The 12500-nt window shown below is 47.9% G+C and overlaps 3 protein-coding genes across 3 annotated transcripts in view; 1 reads left to right on the forward strand and 2 right to left on the reverse strand.

Moving 5' to 3' along the window:
* The first annotated feature begins 1473 nt into the window (after nt 1–1473).
* ankrd53 (ankyrin repeat domain 53) lies at nt 1474–4392 on the forward strand. Its single transcript, XM_062449835.1, has 6 exons — nt 1474–1533; nt 1746–1917; nt 2114–2313; nt 2640–2804; nt 3054–3174; nt 3495–4392. Exons 1-6 carry the CDS (start codon nt 1520–1522, stop codon nt 4077–4079), a joined length of 1257 nt encoding a protein of 418 aa, XP_062305819.1. The 5' UTR covers nt 1474–1519; the 3' UTR covers nt 4080–4392.
* Nucleotides 4393–6179: 1787 nt separating this feature from the next.
* On the reverse strand, nt 6180–10615 carry tex261 (testis expressed 261). Its single transcript, XM_062449427.1, has 6 exons — nt 10414–10615; nt 8802–8881; nt 8393–8546; nt 8020–8087; nt 6902–7004; nt 6180–6701 (listed from the first exon to the last, which is right to left on the reverse strand). The coding sequence occupies exons 1-6, from the start codon at nt 10481–10483 to the stop codon at nt 6586–6588; spliced, it is 591 nt and encodes a 196-aa protein (XP_062305411.1). The 5' UTR covers nt 10484–10615; the 3' UTR covers nt 6180–6585.
* A 919-nt stretch (nt 10616–11534) lies between these two features.
* The window catches only part of shtn2 (shootin 2), a 4919-nt gene continuing 3953 nt past the window's right edge, over nt 11535–12500 (reverse strand). Inside the window, exons 10-11 of the mRNA XM_062449965.1 lie at nt 12333–12492; nt 11535–12092 (exon numbers count right to left, since the gene is read on the reverse strand). Of these exons, the coding sequence (XP_062305949.1) occupies nt 11950–12092; nt 12333–12492 (303 nt within the window). The 3' untranslated portion in view covers nt 11535–11949. The remainder of the gene's footprint in view (nt 12093–12332; nt 12493–12500) is intronic.

Genomic DNA, 12500 nt, shown 5'->3' on the forward strand with positions numbered 1-12500 from the left:
TTACACATGCACTCTTGCACTTTTAGCCAGGCAGAGAAGATGAACGAACACGAGGACATAGTCCTCTTGGGCCTCATACATCACTGTAAGACCAAGGGCAGGGCGAGGCAGGCAGGCAGGGCGAGGCAGGCTGGGCGAGGCAGGCAGGGCAAGGCAAGGCAGGCAGGGGATGTCTCTGAGGCTAGGGGTTGAGTGGGAGCACAGGGCCACTGATCCACAGGCTTCATAATCTGACCATGAACTTACTACTGCACGAACTTCCCACCGCTGGCCTTGCTTCTGGAAAACGTCGAGGTCATAGACAGCGTGGTGCTTTTCAGCTAACCCTAAAAGACGAGTGCCTTCATTTAGAAAGACCACAGCTGATGCCCAATGGGATCAGCGGTCTACATCATACGGTCTACATCAGTTACACTATATTACCGTAAGACCACACATTGTTTTTCCACTTAACCACGGTCCATCTCATCCGGGTCAGACACAGTTCAAACGATCAATTCATTTGATCAGAGGCCGCTCCGCTGTTGAGGCTATTGATTCTATGGACCCGCAGAGACATAGAGAACATCGTAATGGGTCGACACGAGCCGGCCCGCATCGGTTCTGGACCGGGTCACGTTCCGAGCGGCAGGTCCGCGCTCCAGCAAACCTCTATACCGGCTTCGACCACCTTTGTTACACTAACTCTGGGTGAACGCCTTGTGTTAATGCACTGTCGATGTTGCCGCCCTGGGGGCTGGCTGTTGTCATCCATTGACTGTTGGAGTATCCGTATCCTGTTGCCAATAAGAGCAACGCTTTCAACTGTCAAAAGAGCTTGACCTAGACATAATCACTGAGGCAACTGTGTTATGACAGGCTAGAGAAGGCGAATAACGTCAATGTACACTTTCACACTAAAGAATGAGAAACCGAATGAAAATTTTTTTTTTAAACTGGCTGTTTTGTAAGAAATAAACTTCGACTGTTTTGACATGACATTTCCACATCATGCCACGTTAAAACGTTGCATATTCTTTCTCTGCTATTCATTAAAATTAATGGAGAGAAAATACTGGACCCTCGCAGCTTTTATAATATATCATAGGCGATGTGAATTGGCTGGGCTCAATGTATGGCCAGAAGGACTGCTTTAACCACGCCTTGCGCTGGTTGTATTTGCCTCAACCGCAGAAAAATGAACATTTCTTAGACCACCGAGCCAAAACAATCACTAATAAGATCCCTCCTCCAATCTTGGAAGGAAGATTAACGTGGATATGTGGGCGAAACTGCAATTTTATACAGAACTGTCAACTTTTCAACAAGAAGACGTTTCGCATACAAGTAAGTACACATATGAAATACCGTAGCTTGCATTTAAAGAGGTGTCATTTTAAAGTTATTTTCAATAACTACTTTTATTGCGCTCTGGGAGTTGCGCGTAAAGTTACGTCAAAAGAATGAGTGAATTTCCATAGCAACCATGGAACAACAGCACCAACAAAAGTGGCATTGTGGCATATTCCGCGCTAGAGAGATGGCGACTATTCGGTAAAGTTAAATAGGCTACAAAATAGGCTATATGTTTATTTACGACGTTAAAATAATATTTGTATTGCATCTATTATAGTGGTCATCGGTAATCAATGCTGTTTATAAAGTTAGAGCGCGCCGCAAGTTTCGCTGCTTGTTTCGATGCCATAAATGATTGTAGCCTATGTGAAAAGCTGGATATTTTGTGATTCACTTTTGAACCTCTTTAGCAAACCTGGAGCCAGTGCTAGAGTTGTGGGGGTCCGGAGGGTGTCAAAACAATCCAAAACTCACCCACTCCCTCCGGACAATGACTTGTTCCAAGCAGCCGCCTCGGGTGATCCAGAGTGGCTTCGGCTGAGTCTGAAGAGTGCGCCTTCGCCAAAGCCCGTGGACAAGCAGGTGAGGAGGACCTAAACACGTATGGGGTCCCTCTGGTTCATTTCACACAGAAATGTAAGATTCTCCTACTGACGTAGTCTGTGAGAGGCACTAGTTCACTCATGCGCGAATGTGTGCGCTCTCTCCTACCTGTGTGTGTCTGTGTGTACCTATGTGTGTGTGTTCTTCTACTACTGTGTGTGTGTGTTTACCACAGGGTCTAACTGTCCTCCACGTGGCGTGCCTCTACGGCCAGCTGGCCTGCATGAAAGTTCTTCTGGAGACCCAGGTGGTGGCCGTGAACACCAGCTGCCCTCGGGGCCGCAAACCAATCCACATGGTGCTGACCGCCCGGAGCAGACCTCACTCCCACACCTGCCTCACCCTCCTCCTGGAGCACGGGGCCCTGCCCAACATGTAGGTGCCCACCCGCGGTCCTCCACTCTCCAGACAGGGGGCATTTTGTAATTCAGTGTTTTGTTACTGTGAGTTGTGATTGTATCATCGAATGTAAACAAAAGTGCAAACGAGGCCATCTGTTGACTAGAACGCACATCTCATTGACGTGAGGTGAAAAACGCTGCTTTTGCAACAGCCTGATGGGAAAAAAACAACATTGAAGCCAAAGTCACGAATGATAACGGCGATCGTGTTCTGATAACAGTGTTGTTTCCTTGGATACGAACACCGGCACCGATTAGATAACGATGACTGTGACCACTCACGTATGGGTTCCTCTGCAGTGCCACAAACACGGGGTTGACGCCCCTGCACGTGGCGGCCACCGAGGGCCTGTTGGAGTGCATGCAGGTCCTGCTCAACGCTGGCGCTGACACCCGGGCACAAGACAGCAGAGGGCACACACCTCTGGACCTGGCACGAGTCTGGTGCCACCGCAGGATCGCCAGGTGAGGGAGAGAGAGGGGGACGGGGGGGAGACGGAGAGAGAGCGTGTGGGAAGGAAATAGGGGGAGACAGAGTAGACAGTGAGGGAGAGAGATGTTGAGGTAGTGGGAGAGCAGGGGAGGGAGATAAACAGAGTAAGTGAGTGAGTGAATGAATGTGAGTGAATGAGTGATTGAGTGTGACAGCCTAAGATTTTCAGTTTCCCTTGTGTGTGTGTGTGTATGTGTGTGTGTGTGTGTGTGAGAGAGCAGGTACCTGAAGTACTTCATGTGGCAGGAAGACAAGAAGACAGAGACAGTGAGAAGGAAGGCCTTGGAGACTCTTCACCAGGACCTGGTGGACATGCACCACATAACCACGGCCAGAGAGAAGGTCAGCTGCAGGCCACACAACCACACCACATCATCCAACTCTGATTTAATATAGATCAATCACTATTTCAGTTCAGGACGTCTCTATAATCTACACAGGATGATTAAAAACAAACAATACAGTTCACGGTCAGTTAAGATCACGTCTCCCTTGATGACGAGACAAAATGCCCTGTTCATTTCGAATGTTAAAGGAAAACAAAGTACTTACATACTAGGAGCATGTACAGTAGCTTGTTGTTATTGTTGATCAGTTCTTGCCATACCACAGGGTGATTGCTGAGGGGTTGTTGTCCTAACTGTCCCGCATGCCGACCTTAGGTGATCCGGCAGGATATCGTTGAGGAGAACGTCACCAAGTGGGCTGATGGGAAGGGCTTACCACGCCTCAGGACGCCCCCCATGGGCATGTGGTACCAGGCACACACCCGGTGCCTCTCCCCTGACCAGGGGGGGCCGACTCTGGGCAAGGGCAGGGTCCGCAAGGCCTCGCCTGGAGCCCTTTCACCACAGGAGGCCTGGAACATCTCCCCCAACCCTTCCATGCCCCCGACGGCTTCCGTGAGCAGACCCCAGGGGGTGCGTATGAGCAGCCAGCCTGAGAAGACCCCTCCGGAGCCGGACCTCCAGAAGAGTGTGATACTGGGGACGACCAGAGACGGACAGCCCCAGTACGTGACTACGTGGGACGGGTCGCCCCAGCTGGCCCCCTCCCTGCCCATGGACGTCCTTCGCAGGGGGCTGTTCCCCAACGTTTACCCCGCCAGGATCGCCTCGGCCTGCCACTTCCACCCTCAGCACGTCCTGGACCTGCCTAGACGGGGCTGCACCCCTGGTCACAGCGCCACCCCCTGGACGGAGGTGGCAATGCACCTGGTGGAGGAACTGGAGCCTGGACACTACTAAGACAATATCCCTTTATTCTTGGATCAAGCCCTTACTTCTAATCTATTTGAATGGTGAAAACAACATGGTAGGGAGTTATACTCCCTACATCCCACAGTTTAATTTTTATACTTCAATGTATCAATGAAGCACGCTCATCACCAGATTCCTTAATTAACCATTAACAAATAGAGAAATTATTTATTTTTATTAAAAAGCTACAGTATTGCAAACACTACGGTATTTCCTTCAAAGACAGCGATTACAATGACGACAGCTGAAGTAAATTCATATGCAGTATGCTTATGTGGGCCAGGGTGACAGGGAGGTGAGGAGAGGTGTGGGCCAGGGTGGCAGGGAGGTGAGGATAGGTGTGGGCCAGGGTGACAGGGAGGTGAGGAGAGGTGTGGGCCAGGGTGGCAGGGAGGTGAGGAGAGGTGTGGGCCAGGGTGGCAGGGAGGTGAGGAGAGGTGTGGGCCAGGGTGGCAGGGAGGTGAGGAGAGGTGTGGGCCAGGGTGGCAGGGAGGTGAGGAGAGGTGTGGGCCAGGGTGACAGGGAGGTGAGGAGAGGTGTGGGCCAGGGTGACAGGGAGGTGAGGAGAGGTGTGGGCCAGGGTGGCAGGGAGGTGAGGAGAGGTGTGGGCCAGGGTGACAGGGAGGTGAGGAGAGGTGTGGGCCAGGGTGACAGGGAGGTGAGGAGACCGCACGATGCCAGGGTGGCTGGACAGACAGGTGACCCTGCTCCATCTGTCAACTCCCTCAGGGGCCGAGGAAGTCCCCCAGGTGACGTGTGGGTGAGGTTGAAAGTGTGTGTGTGGGAGGAGGTTTGAAGTGTGTGTGTGTGTGTGCGTGTGGTTTCATTCCTCTCTTCCCCTCCCTTCAAAAACACTTCACACTTCTGTAGAGGGATGTTTTGACCTCTGGCCGACCTTTCACACCCTCTCCTGTGACACCGCTTTAAGAAAAGTGCCCCCAACCCCCCCACCCCCCGAGGTCATCCTACGATGAGAGCACAACACTGCAGAGCACAGGCAGCACCCTGGGGGGGGGGGGGGGTCGCGTGAAGAACATTACTGAGGGCTGGGGACGTTATGGATGAACCTCAAAACGTCCATACCTGACTGCACACCTCAAGGTCGAAGGAGACCCCTTTTAGACCTTTCCCTTCGAAGCATTTAGGAAGGAGGGGCTAGGAAGATGCCTGAAAACGCAATATGGACTTGACAGAAGGGTTACTGAGACTCACTATTCATGGCCAGAGGTTAGAGGTGAAAAGTGGGTTTGATTACCCTGCTGACATTCAGACAATCAGTGATTCGATCTCACTCTCGTAGCAACCGTCTCTTTATTAGCATACTCTCTCTCTTCAGCAGTTCCTGGCTCCGCCCCAAATCACCCCCTATGGCCTATCCACCCCTGTGCAGTCTAGGTATGGGAGAGTAGACTGGACTGGTGATTGGTCAGAGGTGCAGTGGCAACTGGAATCATCCAATAAGGGGTGCTTTGATGCCAGTAGGCCAGTCAAATTATAACCAGTGCCTAGGGGGAAGGCATAAGTTTTGATTTAGAACAGAGCCATCATCTCCCACAGTCTCTCCATACAATTCACCCATAAACTTACAAAAATCATTGCACAGAAATGTTATCTCTAAAACAGATTGACACAGTATGTATTTATGGATACCTCTGCTGTTTTTTTTTTTCTATCAATTGACATGACAAAAAAATCACTATTATTGAAGCTTTTTTGTGTATTTTTTAAAAACAGTCCTAGAGAACTACGCAGGTTATGAACTACGCAGGTTATGAAGTATGGCGTTGGAGGTGACTGACGAGGAGTTACTTAGACGCAGACACGAAACCTAACATTCACTCCTACGTGGCTGCATACAAACCCTTGTATGTAGATTACTGTCATCGAGAAGACAAAACGACCCCGCGTAAACAAATCACAGGTGAATCTCTTCAAAACAACCCTGTTTCCTTACCCTTTGACTCTCCCCCAGTCTCCCTTCCCCCAGTCTCCCTCCCCCAGTCTCCCTCCCCCCAGTCTCCCTCCCCCAGTCTCCCTCCCCCCAGTCTCCCTCCCCCAGTCTCCCTCCCCCCAGTCTCCCTCCCCCAGTCTCCCTCCCCCAGTCTCGCAAAACAAACCAACAAGTTTCAATAACAAACCCTATAAAACAGCAGTCCCCTCAAAGAGGACGTGAAGGAGCCGCTATGTACATAATGAAGCCTCGGTCGTCGCTGCTGTTGTTGTGGTTAGGCTCCGGGTCGTTGTGTCGCTGTCAGGCTTCCAGTAGTAGACAGAATGCAGACAGAAAAGTTAAGACAAAGCTAGTCCAAGACACGTGTCACCGCCCCTGCTAGTCCTTCCGTAGCCCGGGGGAGGGAGGGGTCTGGCCCCTAGATGTACCCCTCTGGCCCCCTTGGTCCACCACCTTGGTACCGTACCGAAATCCAGACCTCCACGCATTCACCGCAGACCCTCGCACAGTTTGACCCGCACCCTGACCCCCCCCAAGTCCTCCTCAGTACATCTTCTGTCTGCTGGGAAGCACAGCCTCCTTGAGGAAGGAGAAGATAAGCAGGATGCCAGATCTCTTTCCTCTCTTGCCCTTGGTGAAGTAGTTTGACACCACGTCGTCTGGAGAGAAAAAAAGTGGATCACAAGAAGATGGAGAGAAAAAAAAAAAAAGACAGAGAGAGGGGGGGGGGGGGGGGGTCAGTAATGTCCACGACAGCTCTTCAAACTGGTCGCTATGGTAATGTTACAGCACACTGTTTACTGTTCAGGTGTCAAAGCATCCTAGGAGCTACTGCAGTGGTCGTGGCTCCAGGCCTTACCTCCTTGCTGCATAGTGGAGGGCAGCACGTTCTCCCCGGCAGAGAGAGACACAAAGAAAGAGAAGGGGATCACCCACAGGCAGATGGTGAAGTATGCTAGCACCTGGGAGGAGAGAGAGAGACACACACAGACAGAGACACAGAGAGAGAGAGAGAGAGACACACACAGACAGAGACACAGAGAGAGAGAGAGAGAGACACACACAGACAGAGACACAGAGAGAGAGACACACAGACAGAGACACAGAGAGAGAGACACACAGACAGAGACACAGAGAGAGAGACACACACAGACAGAGACACAGAGAGAGAGACACACACAGACAGAGACACAGAGAGAGAGACACACAGACAGAGACACAGAGAGAGAGACACACAGACAGAGACACAGAGAGAGAGACACACACAGACAGAGACACAGAGAGAGAGACACACACAGACAGAGACACAGAGAGAGAGACACACAGACAGAGACACAGAGAGAGAGACACACACAGACAGAGACACAGAGAGAGAGACACACAGACAGAGACACAGAGAGAGACACACACAGACAGAGACACAGAGAGAGAGACACACAGACAGAGACACAGAGAGAGAGACACACAGACAGAGACACAGAGAGAGAGACACACACAGACAGAGACACAGAGAGAGAGACACACACAGACAGAGACACAGAGAGAGAGACACACAGACAGAGACACAGAGAGAGAGACACACACAGACAGAGACACAGAGAGAGAGACACACAGACAGAGACACAGAGAGAGACACACACAGACAGAGACACAGAGAGAGAGACACACAGACAGAGACACAGAGAGAGAGACACACAGACAGAGACACAGAGAGAGACACACACAGACAGAGACACAGAGAGAGAGACACACAGACAGAGACACAGAGAGAGAGACACACACAGACAGAGACACAGAGAGAGAGACACACAGACAGAGACACAGAGAGAGACACACACAGACAGAGACACAGAGAGAGAGACAGAGAGACAGAGAACAGAATGTAGTTGATTTGATTCAATCTTACGACAGAAGATGCACATGAGTTATATTTGACAAGGCAAGAACTGAAGGGTACGTGGTGAGATGTGGCCTCACCTCCGAAAAGGGGTAGTACTCCTCTGCAAAGTGCTGGAAGGCCATGTAGTGATTCAGAACCACCAACACTAGAACGAAGAAGAGATGGGGAGAGAAAAAGGAAAGAGAGATAAGAAGGAAAGGGAAAAGAAGAGATATACATATATGCATAATACAACTCTAATGTATGAAAAATGATTGTGTATGCTGCTTCGGAGGAAACCGTCTGCAAAATGAAGACAACGTCTACTTAAAATGTACATCGTTCGTTTTAACTTGGGATTTTAAGAAGAATGCTAGCTTGGCAGTTTCTGTGTATGTAGATGTTCATCCACTAAAAGACAAATGGTAAATATATATGGTATATATGGTAAATATATATGCCAACACGTACCACAGGAGAGGATGAAGTTGGGCGAGCTGAGGAGGATGTAGGGGAAGGTTTGCAGCAGGCCGAAGTACACCAGGTTGGTGAACAGACCCGTCCCCATCATCAGCACTGGGAAACCCTCAAACAGGTACAACCCTGTCAGCACACCTGTCGAGAACTGACGACACAAAGACACACACAGACACACACGTAGAGACACACACAGAGAGACACACACAAAGACACCACAGACACACACGTAGAGACACACACGTAGAGACACACACAGAGAGACACACAGAGAGACACACACAGAGAGACACACACAAAGGAAAAATGTTCTGCTGTAAGAATGCACAGAATAAGTAGAGTAGAAGGTACTACATACGTTCACAAAGATTCTCAATACATAATATATGAGATCAGCACTCACCAGTATCATGTACTTTATTATTTTACTAGTCGCAACGGTGTATTCTTCTATTAGTTCTGCTAAATAGTACAGGCCCGCCGCTGAGGAGAGAAGAGGCACACTGATACATAAACAACAACCGACTAAATGCTTTCTCATCGTATCCGTGTAAATCCAACATGATGAGGTCGATGAATAAGTAAACAAGTCAAGAGGGACAACAACCAAGACAGAAAAGCATTCGCCCCAGAAACGAAAAGAGCGAACCAATGCCCTCAGAACATACAATATAGTATGGTGTGGTAGCCCCATTCCACTAGCTAGCTCTCTCTCCATGCTTTGCGTCGACTTCAGGCTACGGCTCTAAAGCAAGTCAAAACATTTACGTCAAGGGGGTAGGTGACAGCTTGCAGCGCCAGGGCGCGCAGGACTCTGCCTCTCGTCACGCAAGGCAGTCCCAGTCCGCCCTTTACTCAACACGGGGGAAATGCAGTCAGAGAGCGCTGCACTTTTGAACCCTAGATACCGCTGCTGTATGCTACACCGCTGGATGACTTTATAACGAGCTATGACAAGAAGGCGGTCTAAGGTTATTCTAGTTAACACGGAATACTAACTGACCTATATACTGTGTTATTATTAGTGGGCCTAATTAGTGCAATTATTTCTACAGGAATGTGATAAACAATAATTTATTAAATTATGGATATTCGATTGAGCGAGACAGGTCAAATACTATAAACCCAATTGAGCTTGAAAAGTTTGTACAGTAGGTTATTTTGGTTATGCTGGTGTAGATGGATGCCTTTCAAAAAGGTCATAAGTGAGTGTAGCAGTACGTTTGAGATAAGGTCTTCCACTTGGTGGCATTTGAATACAAAGCTACTGTTATACTGCCGTTTTATAAAGGCATTTTATATTGGTGTTTGTGACATTGTTAACGTTAAGGTATGCATGATATAGCCTACAGTAGGCTATACACGTACACACACACACACACGTACACACAGTAGTACTAGAATATGTGGCATAAACAAGTGAACACGCTCACTGCCAACGTCACCAATCCTAGTGTAGCGTTGGTGATAAGTGCGATTATGGGCTAAACCTGAACAGGTGATGTCAGGTGCCAACGTGGAAAGGAGCTGTCTGTCAATCTCAACCACTTAATTTAGCAACCAAACTAGAAACAAAAAGCATTGTGCTGAACCAGTTTATTGAAACATGCTATAACTAGTAAACTGTTGGATGCACAAACCCCAAATCAGACGTACATTCTAGCTAGTTCAATGTGCAGAACAGTTTCCTTTGGGCAATATTAAGCCAGCACCAGTATGACTAGCTCCCTAGCTACGTCAGTAGCTAACTAGCGTAGCTAGCAAGTTGCACTGATACAGCTAGTCTATCTAGCTAGCACAAACTTAATACCTTAGCTAGGGAGTAACAATCAACCAAATATCTGGCAAGCTAGACATTGCTACACGTTACGTGTATTAACAGTAAGTTGGATTGATAAGTATCGAAATCGAAATAAAATCAATACTGTAATCGGGGTGGAATATGGGAATGCTAGTGATGGTGCTAGCCCAGCTAGCTAGCTAGCACTGAACTTCCCATGCACAAAAAAACTTACCAATAGCTAGAGTGACGAAAGATATCTGTATCACCAACGACAGCCAACTTAATAAATAAATAAACCACATCTCTATTCATATGAAAAGACGCTAATAAATATGAATTTCAACAGAAAAGACTGTAGCTTAGTACAAATAATTTATCTATTGGTCAAAGTTCCTCCCACCGTTTCCTCCAGACGGGTGAGAAACGTCATAGAGCAGAAGAGTCGCGGTCTCAAGGTTCCAGTGTTCAGTTATAATTACAGCGCCAGTTCGGTTTGGAGGAACTGCAGTCTTAAAAACTTTGCTTCAGTGTGGGAGGGTGGCAGGCGCCTGTTGTTAGGCTGTTGCCATGAATTAATAATGCAAAAATATTCTCCCAGTTTTCTTGTTTTTCATTTACATTTTTATTCTTCTTCAAACTTCAAGGGTTCCTTTTATCAAGTCCTTACACACACACACACTTGCATGTGCAGGACAAGTCAACACCTTTAAGATTAATGTGGAAATACAATGAAAAATGTATGTTGAAAGTGAAAACCAGACCTTCTGGTAAAAGAGCTAAATTAAATAAATATATAATGAGACACAGTGTGAAAGAGACACTCAAATTGTGTCAGGAGCCAAAAGTGAGAATAATCCTACTCCTCACTTCTCCTTTTAGAATGCTTTTAACAAAGACCTCACAGAGAATGCGCGTGTGGGTGGGTGCACCTGTCTGTCAGTCAGTGTATGCGCCTGTGTTTGTGAGGTGTGTGCGAGTGCGTGTAAGGTGTGAATGCTAAAAGGTGCCTCTTCCTTCCTCTTTTTAGGGGGAGAGCAAGGGGGTTCCTCTCAGCAAGCCCTATAAAAGATCCCCCTGCATGCTCTTTGCTTCTCGCCACCTCATCTCTTTGACGGTGTAAGTGCTTGATGTCGGCCCGCTCCCTTCCCTTTATCCAGCTGTGCGAACCGTCAGAGGGATATCCGGTGCAGTGATGATTTGGTGGTCGGACTTTGTCGTTGACTGAAAGGTATCCTCTCTGTATTTTCAATGGCAAACAGACACATGTAATTCAATTACTTACCGATGGACTGTGTATTATTAAAAGGCAGTTGGAGCACCCACAAAAATAATCATAACAAAAGGTGTCGCGTATAAATCTTTATTTGTGTCCTTGAAGCATTCAGGAAGTTGAGTTTTTAACAAATTAACAGATCGAGTAAGACCACAACACCGCTTCACTCACAACTCAAATCTCTCGAGTTAAATAAAGGAAACATTTTTACTAATGCTTAGAAAATAATTGTGTTTTTGACTTAATCATCATTACATCATTACTTACTTATCTTTCTTTGATGTAAGTTGCAATTAACTGAAACATGCCTTAAGCAAAGTCTCCATTTAACCAATATAGTAGCAAAATCACCAGATAAGTAAATAATTTTTCTTCAAGCCTTTAGTCCCACGTATTGTACATCTCGACATACAATTACAGACAGCTGGTATATAAAATTAATTTGTAAATAAATTGTATTTTTATGTTTTCGAGACATTAAAAACATCTGAGCTGTCAGTTGTCCTGGTTGATCATGAGCACTGATGCTCTGATTCGAGAGTCCCTCTTCTCTCGGTTCTGCTGGAGCCTCATAAGGACTGTGTCGTTCTTCCGTGCCCAGGGATGGGCCTCAGCAGCTGGGCTGCCTGGCTGGGGATCTGGAGATCAGGGGCTCCAATGAGCTACAGTGATGACAATTACAGCAAGCAACTGACCCTGTCCATCCCATTGTTGGATTATCAATACAAGATATAAGATATAAGATATCATAGTTATGAAATAGGGAAAATATGTTGATATAATATGATCTATTATATTCTATGATATAATCTGTGCCCACCAATTCCCGCCCCACAGGAACCTGCCACAGCACAGAACATGGACATGAAGCCTTATACCCTGTGTTTTGGCAGAGGGTCCCATGGTGTCTTTATCCTGGGCCTCCCCCATGGCCCGCCTCCTCCTCTGAAGAACCAGCTGTAGCTCCGCCTCCCCAACGTTCCTGCTGAATCTCTTCCTGGACGACGCCCTACGGCGGGCCTGGCACTTCACGTTGCCCTGGGAGA

Source organism: Osmerus eperlanus, chromosome 23, assembly GCF_963692335.1.
Source record: "Osmerus eperlanus chromosome 23, fOsmEpe2.1, whole genome shotgun sequence".
Classification (NCBI taxonomy): Eukaryota; Metazoa; Chordata; class Actinopteri; order Osmeriformes; family Osmeridae; genus Osmerus; species Osmerus eperlanus.

Coding starts and splice junctions, on each gene's coding strand:
- ankrd53 (XM_062449835.1), top strand. Junction 1,918..2,113: donor CAAAGCCCGTGGACAAGCAG/GTGAGGAGGACC, acceptor TGTTTACCACAG/GGTCTAACTGTCCTCCACGT. Junction 2,314..2,639: donor CACGGGGCCCTGCCCAACAT/GTAGGTGCCCAC, acceptor GTTCCTCTGCAG/TGCCACAAACACGGGGTTGA.
- tex261 (XM_062449427.1), bottom strand. CDS start 10,483: ATGTGGTTTATTTATTTATTAAGTTGGCTGTCGTTGGTGATACAGATA. Junction 8,882..10,413: donor TTTCGTCACTCTAGCTATTG/GTAAGTTTTTTT, acceptor TTCTCTCCTCAG/CGGCGGGCCTGTACTATTTA. Junction 7,005..8,019: donor AGTACTACCCCTTTTCGGAG/GTGAGGCCACAT, acceptor CTCTCCTCCCAG/GTGCTAGCATACTTCACCAT.